The sequence below is a fragment of the Columba livia genome, chromosome 12 (assembly GCF_036013475.1).
Source record: "Columba livia isolate bColLiv1 breed racing homer chromosome 12, bColLiv1.pat.W.v2, whole genome shotgun sequence".
Lineage (NCBI taxonomy): Eukaryota > Metazoa > Chordata > Aves > Columbiformes > Columbidae > Columba > Columba livia.
Genome location: NC_088613.1, coordinates 10000001 through 10019218, shown reverse-complemented (window position 1 = coordinate 10019218; position 19218 = coordinate 10000001). Strand labels below are relative to the sequence as shown.

Here is a 19218-nt window from a genome sequence, read left to right as displayed (position 1 = left end):
GACTCTGGCTCATGAGAAGTGCTGCACATTATTTTGTCATGTCAGCTAAATCTACTTCCTTTTCCTATCTCTCCAGCCCTAGTTTCTCACAGCATTATGTTCCCTGCTTAGACATCCTGTGGGGGCTCCCCTTTACCGCTGAGCTCTTGGTCTTTTCTTCTGGGATATGAAAAACGTACACTCGCCTTAAGGGCAGACTGCCAAAACAGTCAAGATACATCTACAGACAGCATATTTGCCTGTTCAAGATACTAGCAGGCAAAACAAAGCTACAGGCACAAGCTTCACAAGCTATAATTATTAGTGCCTAGACAGGCAGCTGGGGCCAGATCCCCACTCACCAAATTATTCAGGCACCTACTAACTCCCCTGTGAAACCAATGGCACCGTCAGTGATGTTCGACATCTGCCAGAGCATCCGGGCACCCCGACCAGCACGACTCCCACCTGCCTTCCTCAGTGCCAACAGGTTTGTACCTCAAGTAACCTTCAGCAGCCACTTACTCTATTGCCGAGGGAAAGTTAAAGCATCACCAAATCACAGTAAGTTAAACAGCTGCAAAACACGCTGCCCATTAACTGGGAAATGGATGCATGACTTGCATGCAACCCGCTTGGGCACGTTCAACAGGGCAAAACAAATGGAACACCTCATTGCAGGAATTATTACAGATGGAGCAGCCCTTTTATATTAAAAATATTGTGTTCCATCAGAAGACAGAACTACCTTGAGTGAAAAGGAGGAGATCTACAAGAGGCATGTTTCTCTTTAAATCAGTTTTGTCAATTGTTAAAAGGAAGCTGGCCTAGAAATTTCTTTCAGGTTTAAGATCAGGAAGCGTGGCTAGTTATTTTTGTGGACAAACTGCCTCAAAAACCAAAATAACTGTATCTGCTATTATGGGTATGAACCCACGTAAGTTTTGGTGTTACTGAAGTTATGGTTTTGTTTTTAATAACTTGGCTTTAGTTTCCCTCTTGATACTAAATCAACATTAGCATAAACACAAAACACTTAAGAGCTTACCTTGAAAGACATCTCTGATGGCCAGGCTGATCTCTGCTGTAAAATTTAGAGGTTGTCCTTTCTGGAACCTTAAGGATCAAATGTTTTAAGTTTGCTACTGATATTTTAAACTCAGTTAATAAATGTAATGCTTACCCTGTATCAACACAAAAATAAGACTAACCAACATAAATGAAAAATGCTTCAGTGGGACCTGTGGAGAGGTCTTCCATGATATCAGCACTGGAAGCTGCAAGTCAGCAGCAGGTGCTTCCAATTTGCTGCAACCCTGACAGACTGCAACTGGTTTGCACCTTTCCCTACAGTCAGCATTATTCTTGCTCCATATTTAAAGCAGACAGGGAAATGCATCTGCAGTCACTGAATGCAGCTGTCCCCGCGTGCTGGATTACCTGATGTTGCTACCAAAGGGCTGGGGAAGAGACACAGACACACACACCCCAACTGCAAAGCAATAGAATGAAAACACCCATGCATGCACGTACACGCCCCTGCACAAATATTCTTGTTCTTAGAAATCCTGTTGAAAAGATAAATACACTATCACCCGAATTACACACAGTAATGAGATCTTCTGCAATAAGCCAGAGATTTCACCAAAAGGGCAGCTACAAATACTTGGTCTAACAAAAGCAGCATATCTGCACTTGCAGATCCTGCAGATATTATACACATATGCATAAACTCAGAAGAGTCACCTGCTTATACATTTTAATCTTCTTCCTAGATTACTGAGACGCAGTTAATGTACAAGCAATGATACATTGACACAGCTTCATGAAGTCCAGAGGATGGATACCACACAGCACAGGGGAACTCTATTAACCACCGACAGTGCCAAACACCCTGAGTTTCACATACCTTTGGGGGCTGTTCCTCGTTTTGACTCACGCTCCAGAATACATCATCCTGCACAGGGCTGAGGGGTGTCGTCACCATATCCGACAGCGAACTGCTGTGGTACACATCCTTACTAGCCCGGAAATTTTCACACTTGAAAGAAATTAAATACATGTTGAAATGTACTTCCCTGCCTACGTAACAGGTCCCAGCCTCAACAGATATCAATGGTTGTGAGATCAAACTTCTAGTAAATGTACAAGGAGTATTGTGTTTGGATACAGCTCTGCTCACTTTGTTTGCTGTGAACTAAGTTATTCATTTCTAGCATGTTAGGCACAAATATTTCAAGGTGAAGGGTATAATAAAAATAAACTGTAAAAACATCTATGTTGCCCATTTATCTCCCGCTTCTTATATCCATGGAAAAGCTAATAGTCACTGGCAATGCACAGTGAACTACTTAATTGGATGACGTAAAAAATACTGTTGAATAAGTATAGTTCATTGAAACCTGACCAATGTTTCCACTTCAGAATTTAGATGGCAAAATCCCCGGGGGAACCCACCTCCCCCTAAATTAGATGTTGACTTCCAAACCGGTCTTTGCAAGCCTATCATCAGCCTAGTGTCAATGGGGACAAACTGCCAGCTGGAAGTGTTTTCAACTCTCCAATGGTTATGAGGGTGTCCTGGCTCTTCTCTGTAACCATTTTTTCTATTACTCGAAAAAAAATCAAACTTGAGAATGCAGTAAGAAAGAAATAAGAAACTATGCTCACACTATGCCACATGGGTAGTCATGTCCAGGTGCTCCCATTGTGACTGTGGGAGTTTAAAAGGTATCTTCAAAGATTTCAAATTAGAGCATTAGGATCACAAATGCGAGGGGGAGGGAAGCAATCAAATCACTTCCTTACAAAGTCTTAATGCCAAGGGAACAGCAAGTAAACAACGTAAAACTCAGGCTAAGATACTCAAAATTTGGTCATCCGATTCTTTCTGTGTTTAAAAGAAAAAAAAGGAAAGGTCCTTTCAATTCTACACACTAATGATCTATTACACAAGCATCTTCCAACGGGGGAGAAAGGCAGAGAGCTAAAAATGTCAACTGAATGTACTGAACCTCCCTGAAATGAGAAATCCTCTTAGACACAAAACTGAGACAGAACACACGGAAACACTGCGTGAGCTGGGCCTATTTTGAGGGATTGCTATGCAAGAACTAATTTGATGTTACAGAAATAGAAGAAAAAAAAAAAAAAAACAGAGAAATGCCTGCAGCTACAACCACTTTGTGCTTTATCTTGTCAGAGCTCCCATGCAAAGCAGGGCTGGGGCTGTCTGGAGACACCCGCAGCCGGCAGGAACGCCGCGGGCTGATGTCCTTCCCATGTCCTGGCATAACACACCTCTGTGGGGGCACCTCCTGCCCAAACACGCCGCTGGACCAGCATCCCCGCCGCTTGCAGGCCTAAGAAAGGCTGGCAAGATCTGTCCGAGCCAAAGTTCAAACTCTTGTGTTCCAACTGAGTTGCTGCAACTCAGATCAGAGAGAGCTGCAGTTCAGTTTCCCCAAAGAATGATTCAGACAAATATTATCAGTCAAAGACTGAAATTCTCCTCTTCCCTAGTCTTAAAAATAAAACACAGTAACTGAGAACTGTGCACAGCTTTTCAGTAATATAATATGATTATTAACTTCCTGTAATTCCACACACTGGAGTAATTATTTCATGGGAACAACGTTCAAACTCACTTAAATATTGACAGGCAGTAATTATAAAACTAGTTAAAGATAACAAACATCCATTTGAACATCCCATCACAACCTCCCAGACCAGCAAGGAAAACTCAACTGCTGGAAAACAGTCCTGAGAAGTTCACCTAGCCTAAGATTCAGGTGTTTTTTCTGCCTTTCTGGGACAATATGTTCTATTGACTTACAGTACAGAAAATAGCTTTTTCAGCAGTTATAACATCTCATAATCCGTGTCCTTTCATTTTGTCAAAATTACGTTTTTGTCCAACATGATTGTCACTAATAATAGTTTTCAGTTAACCAGAATTATTTCAACAGCAAAACGTTCCCCTGAAATGATGCATTGTGGCTATAGCAACAGGTTTTATAGCAAGCGTATTATTATCAGAATATAGGAAGATTATTTTTCCCTTGCCACTTCTACAATAAGATGCTTACATTTCTTCCTAAATTCCAGGTTTTGAGTGCTGGAGACTACCAGAGAACTATTTGTGCTTAAAAGCAGGGATGAGCTTTGCTGAATCATGATATAAATGACTGGGTGCATCCAAACTCTGCAGATGGTACCCACGTACCTTCTCTGGGCAGAGAGACCAGCACACCAGTCCCCTGTAAAGCCAAGAAGCGACACCTCTTTCAGGCACATTTTCTGTAGGATCTGCAAGACCTTGCAATTCCACAGCAAGCCAAAAATGTCTCAGGTAACACCTAAAATCATAGTGTTTGATATTCCATTTAAGTTTTACAGCTAAAATAATTTGTATGGGGTGAAAAATATTCCAAAAAACGCCTAATGATTCTAAACTGCTCAGACTTAAGCCTTAAATCAGTCTTATTGTAAGTAATACTGAAAGAACAGCAGCTCCACTCATGCACAGAACGCACAGGTAGATAAAGTGTTACCTGTCATGTGTCTTCAAACTGTAAAGACACACCTAACAGAGCTAAGGAAAAGTACCCTTTGCTCCCTGAAATGATAACATAAGGTGATACAGTACAAAAGATTGATTACTAGACTTAGTTTAAAGAGATTTAGGAGCAAAGAGTTTTAAAAAGGCAGGCTGCACTGCTTTTTGGAGAATGCCTAAGTTGCTGATTTCAAGTGAATCTACATACGGGGTAGATAAGCACAGCTGATGTTACGAAAGAGCATAAGGAAAAGGGTTTTCTTAAACTTGTGAGCAGGTCTGCTCTGGGATACCGGGTCAATCCATGACCTAATGCACAGCTAGTTCTAATATTGTAAGCGTTTTTGTTCCTTTTCAGCCACATTTCTCAATCCAATGGAGGAGCTCTAACTAGCAAATCCTACAGGAAAACCACGGAGTCAATTAAAAAATGTGAGTTCATTTCAGATGAGAGCTAAATTCCTCCACTAGTCAGGCAGCAGGAGACCCTGGACAAGGAAACAGACTCTGGCTTTGTTCAAGAAGTCTCTGTGAAATTCTGCAAGTAACCCAGAATGGCTCATCCCACAGACCCCAGTCTGCTACTGCACTGCAGCAAATGCAAAGCAGGTATGAAACTGGTGGAGATGGGACACTGATCTGGTAATATCTCACATATCCCTTACCAGACAGATGGGATACAAGACACTGAGAAATCATGCTCCCTGCACCTCAGGGGCTGTGTTAACATTTCCAGCAAAACAATTTCGAGAGATCTGGGCAACCAGGATGTGCCACAAAAATCTCACAGAATACTATCATTTAAAATAAGAAGTCATTTTTGTCTGAGCAGAGCTGTGATGACAGATGATCCCTCTCTGACAAACCTGGCTGGAAGTTCTTCAGCACAGACATCTGTGATGAATTCAGCTTGCATTTTAACTCTGCAGTTCACTTTTATTTTAAAACAACAAGGCACCCACGTATCAAACTTCACAAGTACATTGCTGTGAGTCTTTTAATCTCCAGGTGACTAAATGGCCCATCAGTCCCATTGCCTTAACACGACATGCAGTTAATACAGGCACTGTATCCAAACATGCTGCTATTAGCATCAACAGCTGCTGCCAACCAGCCAAAGGAAACACGGCCCTTCAGAGGATTTATAAATTACCCATTGAAGTTCATCTGGTCCCCATGCTAACACAGCAGGTAAAGTACAGATTGGCTTTGCCCTGTCCACATCATCTCTATCAGCTGGAGCACTGACCTGTGGGTGGGTGACACGCAGCTGCCAGCAGGGACTCAAATCACTTGGTAACTCCTGTGTATCACTTTCTGCTATTATCCTTCAGTAGCACCAGCACTTTAAACAGCATTAATTTTTTATAGTGTAGTTTCCATCAAGGAATGTGGAAGATGTTGGTAAATGGTGCTTCATTCCTCAACACTCCCCTTGGCAGCTACAAGAGGTATTACCAGACAGAGAAGCACTGACAGGGTGTAAAGGAATTACGTGACTTGTCCTAGGTGACACAGCCAGCCCAGAATGCAGCTCCTTTCATCCCAGGAGTGACATTTTAAGAGGGCAGGACTGTCCTCTGTACAGCCACTGTACTCCTGAAGAATCCCAAATGCCCTGCAATAAACTATGGACTATTCCACTTCTACTGTAGGGTTGAAAGGCCTCCAGGAAGCTGCCAGCCTCCACCCATGGCCAGGATACAAATGTCCTTCTTGTAAACCTTGCACCAGCTCTCCAGTGAGTTGATGCTACAAGCCAGGCCACCAACTCAGCCCAGTTACAAAACTCATGGCTTGAGCAGGGCCCTCTGAGCAACCTCATCTCATTGAAGATGTCCCTGCTCAGCGCAGGAGAGTTGGACCAGAGGACCTTTAAAGGTCCCTTCCAATCCAAACTATTATTCTATGATCTTCTATGCAGGATGGAAAGCTTGGAATAATACAACCTAACCTCACAGTAATAACCTGCTGTTATCAGACCACAGTGGAGGGTACAACAGTGTGGCCATTCAGGCTTCCTGTGATACATCTATGAGTAATATCATGGAATCAGCCATCAGGCATCAAGTATATAAAAATAACTGTTATATTTAGGCACCACAGATCAGGGTTAGATAATTCCATGTAGAACTTAGCAGCAAGGGGTGGCACTGAAAACCTCTGAGCTGGTTTGCACAGGCCTCAGTCACTTGTGCCCAGAGCAAAGAGAACCATGTTTCTGATGTGCTGTTCTGCTTAGGAACCACCCGCGTTTTCTCCTCCCTATCTGGGACAGCAGCACCGTACCTGCACTAACACGGCTCTCTGTGGCGCGGGGGTGCACGGGCTGGAGCTGCTGCCTGATCCCATCCTGGTGTGCGGTGCCACTTCATGCCCCAGCACCGCTGGCCACTGCAGGGCAGCCTGGATGCCGTCACTTTCCTTTTTTCGGTCCTCGCCCTGAGAAGGAGAAAAATCAGCAGCATGTTGCACACAGAGCCTCCGGCTTTGCAGCCTGGATGTTCTCCAACAGCAGCGCCGTGCATGTCAACTCTTGACGGACCTCCCCATCGCGAGAGGTCAGCCCTGATACAATATGAACCATTACTACCTCTCCATCTGCAACCCTTCCTTTTCCATCAGGTTTCCAAACTGCAACAAGCAAAAGGGTCTGAGTTCCTGTCTGCTGTGTTCTAGGCCATCCCATTTGCCACAGGCTGGGATTTTAGATGGGAGGAATCCTCTGTATTTACTTACCTTTGACAACATGCAGACCGTGTTGCCGTGCATTTATTACCCTCTTCTACAATGCTGACATTTCTTCATGTTGCCTTCTATTTTAAAACACTTTTAACTCTCTACCTTTTGGTACGTTACTTGCACTATTGAAAAGACTGAGGAACATGATCTAGAAGGAATAAAGTTCCTTTTATTTCCTACGGACACTGGTCATTACAAAAATCTTAATCCTATGGTTCTGATACCACTGTTCTTTCCAGTTTCATTTGACATGAATAATTCCCATTCTCTAGTGCAAATCCAGCATATCCTCTGATTCAGCAGCCTAGAAACAGCTCTCCACAGTAAACTAGAGGTTAATGCCATGAGAATACGCAGTTATCTGTGTCTAGGTGGGCATTCTTAATGGTATCTCTCACTATATCTGGATGGTTCTGCCTAAGTCAGGAAGGTAAGCATATTTTTAACACAGCATAGGAAACTGCTGAGGAGATGGAAAATGATTCCACTTAGTCTCACAGATCTTGATTGAGGAAAAAAAAAAAAGAATAAAAAAGAAGAAACCATACAAAAAACAACTTGTTAAAACAAGCAACCACAGCCAAATACCATGAAATTGTAGCCCCAGTGAACTCAACCATTACACTGCTCTTGAGGCCAGATTTTCATTTCTTGTGACTCCTAATAACGAAAGGCAGATTTCATCATAAGCAAGCAAGAAAAGTATAAAAATGAGAGTAGTTTCACTAAGCTAGATATGATAATTTACCTACCATGTCTGTGCCCAAAGGGTGCTTGTATGCAATATATTAGGATCCAGATGCAAACTCATGCAGCCAACACTTTGGGTTCCCAAAACTGATGCGAGCCCCCAGCCAGGCACTGAACCAGTGCAGCACCAAGCCCGAGCTCAGAGTCCCTGTCTCTCGGCACATTTAGCCCCAGTGGCTGTGGGACCAGAGCCAGCAGACAGCCATCTCCCATCTGCACACACCGGGGCAAACCCCCGACCTGCCTGTGACTGGATGAGTGCAAGGGCAAAGCTGAGAAGCTCCCAATAAAGGGTTCTGTGGCCCCAAACATTAAACTGAGGCTTTGGAGGGCTTTAGGCTTTTTTGTTTGTTTTTAATGCCTCAATGCAACAATAATTCTGGAGAGTTTTCTATATCAATAATTGGTCCTGCAAATGCCACTGAGCCCTAAAAAGTATGCAAACAAACTTGCTCTTGAGTAGGCTATCCTTATTCCTGTATAGATCTCTCCCAACAGAAAAACGAGCATCTCTTTGGCTAATAAACTGGATAAGATCAATATCAACATGATTCACTGAGTTGTCACTGTTAAAAAAGGTCTCAACTTTAAAGCATTTTTAAATTGTTGTGAACAATTATGACTACTGACATAACTACAAAGTCTCAAACTTCCACCAAAAATGCAACCCTGTGCCACTAATTGCCATTTTTGTGGAAGAATCTGTGACTTCCAATGAGTTCTGAGATTAAGTAAGTGATACTGTAAAATAATTTGTTCTTAAAACTGGAGCATATTATGGTAGCCATAACAACAAGAGCCTTGTGCATTGAACTTAAATGGCAGGCAGCACTTTATCTGCAACTGCTGATATTTTATTTCACCACTAAATTAAAAGTTAACAGTGACTGCACACTGAATTCCATAATACATTTCATTCTGCTACAAAGGGGTCACCTACAAAACACATGTCAAAACCAGAGATGAGTATTTAAGCTGACATTTTGTAGTTCTTTTGACATCTAACTACGATGAAATAAAGTTAAGCTAACCCAACTGAGTTGCATTTTCTTGCCACCCACTGAAAGCCTAGTAAAGGCAAAGCATTTCTGAGATATTGTGTATTTAGCAAAAGCAGCTTAATCCTCTGTCCACACCCAATTTGCTGTCCAGCTGGAATAAGACCCAGCCCTCTACCATCAAACAAATACTGAAAGTTGAACAAACTCCTCTTGAAATCAGTAATGATTTGTTTAATCAGTCAATGCAATAAAGCCTTTAGAGCTAGGGCACTCCTTTTTTTTTTTTTTTTTACAGTTAAGTTGTACTTCAAACAGAATTATTATTTTGTTTTAACAAATTGCTACTCTAATTTAAGATATTTTCTTTTCCTGATTTCATATTGCTGCTTAGCTGTTCACAGACTCTATTCTGTTATTAAAATTAATCATTTCAACAATCCTAGCAATTTCATTTAACTGTTTATGAATATAGAAAACTTCAGCTAAGGGAACCAGTTGCAGCATGCACACACACACCAAGGGGTGACAGAGAAGGCACTTGCTAAAAGACTGCAGCAAGATGTTAAGAAGCAGAACTCTGCAGTCGTCCTACATAGATGTGCATGAGCCCTCCTCATGCCTTTGCTTAGGTATTTTGGGAAGACGCTTTGCCATGAACGCAGAGACCATCACATCAACTGTTCTATTTAGACACAGCCACCCAAGGAGGAGCCTGAGAGCTGCTGAGATTTTTGAAATCGACCCAGATTGCAGAAACACCACAAATCGCATCAGCTGTAGAACTGGGCTCACAAGTTGGGATTGTTTCAAAAAGAAAAATAAGCGTGCTAGGAATTAGGAGATAACATGTGAAATGGACTAATAGCTTTTTACAACATGCTAACAGGAAGCAGAATAAGTTGGTGGGTAGCAATCCTTTCAGAGTTGGCATTAGAGTGTAATGGATTACGATTCTTAATCCAGGACTATGTATGGCTACCCCTGAACCATCAAATCTTATCTACCTGAAATCCTGGGAGACAACAAGAAAAGGCATCACAGCCTGACACTGGGGCACAGAGATCAGTGCTTGGGAGGTGTCATGCCATTCCGTGTCTGGGTCAACTTTGTGAACCCTAAAAATCAGGCAGAGACATCTGTTAAACCTCAGATGATACTACCTTAATTCATTCCTCTTTGGAAGACAATGGAATGGCACTCAGTTGATCAGAAGGACCTTGTTTCCCCATTCACCAGCCAAACCCTTCTCTGAACTTGAGTAGAAGCAACAGAGCAACTTTTCCTTTCCCTTACCCTCTATATTAATGGAAAACAAAGGCTTTATTGCAGCATAAGTGTGTAGTAAGACACAGGTCAAGCTCCAGATTCAGGTTTAAAGATCAGGGTTTTCTCTGCTTCAGCATTACCACAACATCATAAACTACAAAGCACCCAAATGTGACACTGGCTGAGACGGTACCTCTTTGCTTGTGCTGCTTGATGGAGGATGCACTGATGAATCTGAACTCTTGGAGGGCTCCTTCTTCTTCTGCTTGTGGTCATGCTGGAGAGAGAGCAGCTGCGTCTGATCTTTGGGGAGAGTTCGATGCACCTTCCTGTTGTGCTGCACATCTTCCACTTTCTGAAAGCAAAGAGTGATGAACCTCAGAGAGAGCAATATCTTGGAGGACAACCAAGTCATCTGCTGGAAACACTGGCTTTTCACAGAAAAAAAGTGAGCACAATTCCAGCAGGGCTGACAGAAGAGCCACCACCCTGAGCAATAGGAAGCATAAAGTGACCCCAAACATACATTGTTTGGCTTTTGAGACAGCATGTCAGAAAAATCATATTTTTTCTTTTTATTTTTCCTGAAACCAGAGGGCTTTAATCAAACACTTCATGCTTCTGTTTGATTACAAATCAGTTTGTCACTGAAACATTAGAAAACCATTGTGGCTGAGGTGCCAGATTTAACAATGAGATTTCAGCATTAAAATTAACCTCTGCTTCATTTTTATCTATGGAAAATAAATGGTCCTGGTTACAACCCAAACAGAAACTGCAGACTGGGAATTTAAGCTTAGGTTGATCTGATGCTGGAAGCTTTCAGGGTAAAGATATTTTAAATCAGATTGAAGTGACTGAAGACCATTTCAGTACTGAGAAACAGCAGGGACAAAAGTGGGAGAGGCAATGTCATTGCTATGGATAAGGAGGATGACTCAGTAACATGTAAGTTGACTCGAAAGAAGGTTGAATCTCAGAATAAGAGGCAGTAAATGCATTAAAAAAGTCCCTCTCTGGTCTGTGACTCACAGGACAGGAACATCCTCAGGGAACTGAGAAAGATATTGGCTACAGGAACAGGGGGCTGTGAATTGCTGCCAGTAAACACTCTTGTCATACCTGCTTCTTTTCGGATTTCCTCTGTCCATCCACCATGAATCGTTCATCTTCCACAGCCCTTTTGTCTTCTTTACACCTCTCCTCCTTCCTCTGAACAGCCTTAGCCTCCGGCCACCTCTGCTCACACTCCTGCTGCCTTCGTAGCTCCTGCTCTCGCCTCTGATGCTGGAAGACAGCCAGGGAACAACAATGCTTATTTTACTTTACATTTGTAACCACCAATTACTTGTGCCAGTGTTCATTAGTCACAAGGCCCATTTCCTGCCACGCAGTCACTAACGGGGATACCCAATGCTCTGCACAGCAGGAACAGACAGCCACAAGCTGCCACTGCAACCACTGCCAAACTTGAAGTGAAACCTTTGCCCTTTTGGCAGCCAAGGGCAGATCTGCCATTCATTTAAGCAGGCACGTGAGATCTCTGTGATGGCTGGCAGCTAATCGAATGACAAATGTCTTCCCGTTAATTTGAGAAGGAAGAGTTTTTCCAGAGTCCCCCTGTTTTGCTGGAGTAGCACTACGCTTCACAAAAGCCAGCACAATGCCTGAATTTTACCAAATAGAGAAGAAAGACGTTGGTGATTTAACAATGCATTCAACACCACAGCGTGTCAGACAGCTGAAAATAAAGCAGCTATCCTGTAACACCTTAAACAGGAGCAGGGCCAGGACTCTGCAATAGACTCGGAATTGGGCAACACACACGAGAAAGAAACTGGGATCTCTCATCCCACCTGCCTAGGCTTTCGCTGCCAAACAAACTCAAGCAAAATTGTCAGCAGGAAAAGGACAGAGCCCATTTGAAATAATTTAAAATCATCACGTTCAAAAGTGACACAGTTCTCCCAAGGCTAAAGACTACAATCCAGGTTTTGCTGACAATTTAACACATCGCCTCTCAAAGCCTACTCTCTACAGGTACATTTCTTATTTGTGATGAGACATGGAACAACAATACAAGTCAGTCCCTACATCCTCCAGCCTCCTCCTCTGCTCTTTCTGCTGCTCGATCCGTTTCTGCCGCTCTGTCAGCAGCTGCTTCTTGTACTTCTCCTGGTCCTTCAGCTGCTGCTGCTGGTGTTGAGGGTCAGAACGGTTTTTGTTCTCCTGCTGCAGCCTCAGAAATTCACGACGGAGAGTTGACTCCCCTGGGAGATTAACTATGGAGCTGAAACAGAAGGGAGGTTTCTACATGACCAAATGTAACATTAAAGAGAGAATACAAGGTGCGTTTGGAATTGCTTGTTGTCCTGTATTAGCAAATTAAGATGTTCCAATAAATATCCAGCATGTTGACTATGCATCCACACTTACTGTGCTACCAAACAGCCTGAAGCTGATTGCTGAGTTTTGAAAGTTTCCCCCCTATTGCATGGGAACTAAGATGCAGCTTATTACAGACGCCTTATACTCGGCAGTTATATTTGATAGCTACAAACAGTTAAAGCTACTGGAGGGGATGCAGGAAATAAGGGGTTCAGAGCAAGTTAAGAAAGCCATTCTGGCTGAGAAGGGCTGCCTTCAATGAGAACAGCTTGAGCAGTCAATGTTTCTATTCCAGTAATACCTTGGTTCTCCTTCATCTTCATTCAGCTCATCATCTTCCTCCTCACTTCCACTGTAATCATAGTCAGTTTCTTCTAAAAAAAAGAGAACAATACAAAAAATCCCAGTGGAGGATGGTGTTATTTAAGATACGATTTTGAATTTTGTTTCTGAGCACTCAACCTGAACTACATGTAGCTCAGGGGGAATTTAAAAGCCACAGGTTGCACTGGGGGGCTGAGGGGACGTAAGATATCCAAGTGCATAATTCAAAACCTAGTTCAGATAACATTTCAGGGCAGCCCCTTTATGCACTCCCACCTCTTCCCTTGACCGACTGTATTGGTTTTGCAAAACTAACCTGTTTTCACAATCTGAAATAAATTAGGCTAAACCCACAGAGAAACCCACCCCCCATAACTACACCAGCAGAAGAGTTTTTCAGAAAGAAATTTAGAGATAGAGCATAAAAGACTTATACTGCCCTTCTCTGCTACTTTATGCCTGTTGTATGGCTAAGCTGAGGCCTTCAGTAAATTCAGGTTTCCATTTGTATGGAATAATTTCCATTTGTATTGAATCATTAGAAACAGGGACAATAAGTTAGTGCTAGTTTTAGCACAACAGTTCAGAAGAAGGTGACCTGCACTTTTAAAGTTCTCTTCAAGACTAGCATGAAGGCAGCTTTTATGAGATATTTTCAAACTGGTCTTACTCTGCATCGCTTACTATACGGCATGCTAAAGTGGGACTTCATTTTTTTTGGAAGTCACAATTTAGAAGTGTATAGTCTGGCAATTTCACACTGTTCTCCCTTTCAGGGGAGCCTTAGTTAAAAATAGCACATTTCAGGTCAAAATATAACTATCTATCAAGAAGTGATTATTATCACTACACTTTCCCTCCCCCTCAAGGGCATTTGTGAGAAAGTCTGACTCACTATCTTTCCATTCGAATGTGCTTTGAGATTCATAGCTGAAAGAGGTCGCAGCATTTGCAACTACTATTGGAGTCAGTAAATCTACACTGCAACAGCAATTTCATTTTAGGCACAAATGTTCCTGTTGTCAAATAAATATTTGGAGTTTCTAAGTTACTTCCCAACTGTATGGTATATTCTGAGTTTGCCCTCACAGTGTCTGATCTTCACAGTGTCCCTGCCAGTATAAAATACAATGAAAAGGAAGAGGGGAAAGAGGGAAGGGAAAATCAGCAGACAACCGGCTGCGGCTCTCTCTCGGCTTTGCACAGCCCTTAGTCTGCTGTGCACAGGCATTTCCATGATCATCATCCCCGCTCCAGCACTGCCCCTTCCAGGTTTTGCTCTGAAGAGTACAGCTAGCGTTTGGAACAAACTCAGATTCTCTCTTTTTCTTCAGCCACCCTGTGAAGCAGATGATTCATTATACCAGTTTGTGTTCTGCTGGAGCTTGGAGGCCTTCTCAAGGTCTCTTTTGTGCACTCTGCTTACAGAGCTCTTCTGCTCCCAAAGAACTCACAAGCTAAAATTATATGGAGATACAACAGGTAAATTAAATGGATTTGGGACAGAAAGATGAACTAAGAGACTCGAAAAGTCACACCGAGTACTCAGGAAAGTCAGGGCCTAGGCTTTACTTGGACTCTTTGCTCATGTTAGCATAAGGGTTGCTCTCAGTGAATCAGAGTAGTCAGGCTCCAAAGACTTTAGCACTTAAACACCACTAAGGACCTGGGCTTTGGCAAAGAGACCTTTAAAATGGCCCCACTGCTATCAAGGACAACACTTGCTCACAGTTTTCCTGGTTCTAGTATTTTGGTTACATCTGCCTTGTACTCTGCTGCCAAAACTGCAAGTGGACCTACTCTTAGCAGTGCCTTTTATTTGGCTTTTGCCACATTACCCTTTTCTCCTTTTTTCTTCCTGGTCCTGTCCAGGTGGTCTTTCAGCATGATGCGCACTTGCCGTTCATTCTGCATGTCTCGGATGAAAGAATGCTTAAGCAAGGTTTCAGTGGATGGACGATGCAAATAATTTTTTACAAGGCAGCTTTCAACAAAGTTTAGGAATTTCTTTGACCTGAAAAAGACAGAAAAGTGGAAGAAAACAATAATCCATTTCAGCTTGTGCACCAAGCACTACCCACGCCTGATGGAAAGCACTAACTTTGCAAGGTGTCCTTCTGCACTGGAACCGCGTGAGACAATCTGAGTTTTGCCATCAGTGCGTCTCCTGAGACCAGCACAGCGCTGAGGGCAAACGATGGGGAACTCCACCCCGACCGCCCTCTCCGTGGAGTTACCCTGAATTCACATCAACAAAACCACGATCTGGTCAACACAACTCTTTCAAAAATGCCCTTACCATTTTGATATGGTGAAGATTTTCTCTATACACTTCATTTAAAAGACAAATGCATTCTCTGTAGGCCACAGTGGCTGTCATTAGTCCCACAATCTCCATGCAGTCTTCTGACAAACCCTGACCCCAAGCAGCCCATCTAAGCCTTGCCTATACTGCAGTTTCAGCCACCTGTGCCGAACTTCAGCAACTGCAATGACGGCTGCACTTTAGGCAAAGTTCAAAAGAAAGTTATAGCTTCCCAAAGGTAAACCATCTGCACCTGTGGCTTAACCCAGGACTAGAAACAGCCTAGAAAAGACCTCATAGATCACTGTAGGATTTAACAAGATGATTGTCTCCAGACAATAGAGCTCAAAATCCTCCAAATGCAGCAAAAATACAGTTTTTATACATCTCTTTACCATTTTCTGGATTTCAGCTTTGGGGGCGGGTTCCGTGGGATGAGGAAGAGCGCTCTCATGGGGTGCATGTCACACAGGGCTGCAAAGGAAACCACAAGCTATCAAAGGGTTCACGTCCCCCCGTGTCCCTCCCACAGCCTGACCACGCTGACCCAGCTGGGCCAGCAGCCTGGTTCACCCCACACAGAGGAACAGGTCCCCACAAACACTCCCACCCCCAGCAGCACAGCATCCACCGCAGAACCGCACCGTTAGGCAACAAAATTCACACTACAGCCAAGAAATAAAATCTCTGAGCATACAGAAATCTTTCACAAAAATATGACATTATTGCCAATTAAATGAGATTTGATGGAAAGGCTGCGTGGCAGGAACGAGTACAACTTTCTTCATATATTTTATGTATAGGACTTCAGAAGGACATAAAAAAAGCTCACCTTTCAAACACACCAAAGGGTGTTTTTGCATAAACAGAAGTTGAAGTTGGGATTTAAATACTTATCTAGTGGGGTTTTTGTTGTTGTTGTTTTGTTTTTCGGGTTGGTTTGGTTTTCTGGCTTATGATTCAGCTGAAAGATAAGCTAAATTTTAAACAAACCCTTACCTACATCACTTATGGCATAAGAGAAAATGCAGGATGAAGAAAACCTGATGTAAAGAGGAGAGCTCATAAACTCTTTCACTGGCACAGAGCATAACAACTAAGTACAGATTTCATCTGTTCTGCGTTTCGGGAGTGTGAGCACCAATATTAGACAATCTCCAATAGATTCTAGGCATGCATTCAGATGCTGGTTTCTCTCCAGCTCAATGCACTTCTCTTTAGCGTTACTGTTGTGGAAAGCTGAAGCTACAAAGAATTCTGCAGAAAGTAAACACCATCACATCTCATCTGTTCCAGGGATTTTGTGAGGAATTAGGAGTGTGCTCTGTCTATCACGGAGAAATATTGAGGGTCAGAGGTCCTTCTTCACAAAACAGAGCTACTGAATGTCCACTGATATGAGCTATATGTAGCCCGATTTCTTATGATATACAGGTGTTCAGCAGTGACTTCTCTTCACAGGAATGGACTTAGAGCATTACAGAACTGGTAAAAGTGAGAAGACTGGTGTCTGGTAAAGCCTTCCCTGCCTTGTATTAATTTCTCTGCCTACATCCACCTGCCATCATTTCTTACATGTGGGTTCTGTTTTTGACCTTCTCCTTTGTCTTTTCAGTTGCACATGATACAGTGGGGATGGGGAGCAGAAGTCTGGCTTCTAGCTATGGGTCCCAGGCACTGTTGTGCTACAAAACACAACGCAGCAGAATATCACCCATAGAATTTCTCTGCCAAAAGTAGTGAAAACTTCGAAAACAAATGCCATGAGGAATTAGCATGCAAAGGTACAAGGTCTCTCTCAAAGAAAACTCCACACAGACTCATGTCTCAGGACTAAGTTTCAGCCAGGCTGAAGCACAGTGTCTGAAAGTGCTCCTGAAGTCCAGCTGGCTCCCGAGCAGTGCTAAAAACCGAGTCTAACGGGAGAACAGCCAAGTGCGGTTTTTTAAAAACACAGCCTACGTGCTCTCAAGCTCCGGTCAGAGTGTAATTTATTTCATCTCCTGTGCTCTCAGCCATGACCGGATACCCCATCACATCACATCTGCTTCACGGGCACTGGGGCAAAGCCACCGGTCCTCCGCGGAAACAAAAATGCACGAGGTCTTTGCATGCACGGTGCAGCTGTCGATCTCTGCCCGGCAGCGGCAAGAGGCCAACCAGAGGGGCGAGGGGGCAGCTGGCAGGCGGGGGCGGCTGTAAAACTACGGCAATCTGCTCCCAGGTTGAGAATGTGGTTATGGACTGAAGCCATTATGCGAGTAAACACAGTATTCATCCCCAAACCTGTGAGAATCAAGTCACTCCCAGAGTAAAAATATAACCTTTAGGCCTAGCTTCTCCCACTGCCATTTCTTTTTCAGTGACTTAAACCCAAAGCCACTCGTCAATTTGTTCTGCAAACGTGTCAATCACTTCTGCTTAGCTGTACCCACAGGCAGTGACCAACAAAGTGCTGCTAACAAGAGCTCTAAGAAAAAAAATGTTTGTTTCCCTAGGGAATGAAGGCAAGGAGTCAAAATATAGACTTAAAGGGTCTAACAGGAAAAGGAAAGCAAGAGAGCCCAAATGAGAAAAAGTCATTGATTATTTTAAAAAATACAGTGAGAAGCAGAATTTTGTACATCCGTGCATGAGCCAAGCACGAGCTATTTTAACACAAAACATGTTCACAGAGCACAGACACTTTATACCAAATCACTTACGAGGAGCTCCTTCGGCCATTTCAATGGCAGTGATTCCCAGAGACCATAGGTCACTCTGTAGGAAAAGAAACATTGCACATTGCAACTTGTAGCATTCAAGCTTTTTGTTTGTTTGTTTTCTTTTTGGTTTTGTTTGTTGATTTGGGGTTTTTTGTTTGTTTTTGCAGTTTCCCTAGATTTCTCCTGGATCAGATTGTTTTAGTCAGAGTGACATACATTCTGCTCCCTCCCATTCCCTACTGAGCTTTTAGGAAATGTGCTAATAGCCAGAAGCTTCCCATTTCCCATGCAGCTCTGAACAGCTGATTCATCATTTAAAGCAGCCAGCCCCAAAATGCAGACCTTCTGCATTCAAAACACAAGAGCCAGAATATAGCAGGCACTGTTTAAATATATGTCTTAAATCTTTTAAACTGTTTAATGAGGCAGTGAGACACAGCAGTGCCGCAACCCCCTGCTGCTGGCCAAAAAAATTCTTGGCCTTAATGCTTATTTCAGAGCAGTCATTGCTGAGTTTCTACACCGATGGAACAGAAATTACAGTCAAGCCTTGGGGTCTGACTTTTTCTGCCTACGAAGTCCCCACTCACATGTTTTTGGGCACATGAAAGGAGAGCACACCACGCCATCACATTTTACCACCGCGTATGCTCAGCTCAGTGAACTTCGAGTGGAGTTGCCTTAATAATCTTATCTGGATGCTGAGGACCCGGTTTTGATCGTGGAGGGTAAATCAGAAACACTACCAGGGACTGTAAAAACCTCACAGGTTTCCACTTGATCAATCGTGCATTTTTTTACTATTTTTTGTGTCTAAATGTAGCCAAATGACAGGCATGCGACCAAACCCACTTGCAGGGCTTCTCTAAAACTGTCGTTTAAAAAGGGAGCAACGGAACCTTCAAAGATTAGAAGCGCTATACCACTACAGGAATAGGAGCTCATACCCCACCTGGCACTCTAAGTTTGACTTTATTGACAGAGCCCCCTCAGTCCAACTGCTCTGTTGGACCAGTTTGCGTCATAATTTGTGGAGGGATTTGACAACAAATCTAGTGGGAATTCAATAGATTCATGATCCTGATGTATTATTAAGTAAATGACCGAAAAGTAGAAAAGTCATCTAGAAGTAGTACCGCAGGTTTGGGGGACAGTGGGAGAAACAACCAAGCTACAAAAACTTTTGGTTTCAAAGTGTGA

General features: G+C 43.0%; 1 protein-coding gene across 3 annotated transcripts in view; it reads right to left on the bottom strand.

Annotated features, from left to right (window-relative positions):
- NRK (Nik related kinase) overlaps nucleotides 1-19218 on the bottom strand; it is a 101939-nt gene that overhangs the window by 34866 nt on the left and 47855 nt on the right. For 2 of the 3 annotated variants that reach the window (XM_065077820.1, XM_065077821.1), the window contains exons 8-17: nucleotides 18019-18073; nucleotides 15709-15787; nucleotides 14847-15022; nucleotides 12986-13058; nucleotides 12391-12586; nucleotides 11419-11583; nucleotides 10490-10651; nucleotides 6827-6979; nucleotides 1889-2020; nucleotides 1028-1095 (exon numbers count right to left, since the gene is read on the bottom strand). In XM_065077820.1, the coding sequence (XP_064933892.1) occupies nucleotides 1028-1095; nucleotides 1889-2020; nucleotides 6827-6979; nucleotides 10490-10651; nucleotides 11419-11583; nucleotides 12391-12586; nucleotides 12986-13058; nucleotides 14847-15022; nucleotides 15709-15787; nucleotides 18019-18073 (1259 nt within the window). The remainder of the gene's footprint in view (nucleotides 1-1027; nucleotides 1096-1888; nucleotides 2021-6826; nucleotides 6980-10489; nucleotides 10652-11418; nucleotides 11584-12390; nucleotides 12587-12985; nucleotides 13059-14846; nucleotides 15023-15708; nucleotides 15788-18018; nucleotides 18074-19218) is intronic. The other variant, XM_065077822.1, reaches the window with a different exon arrangement.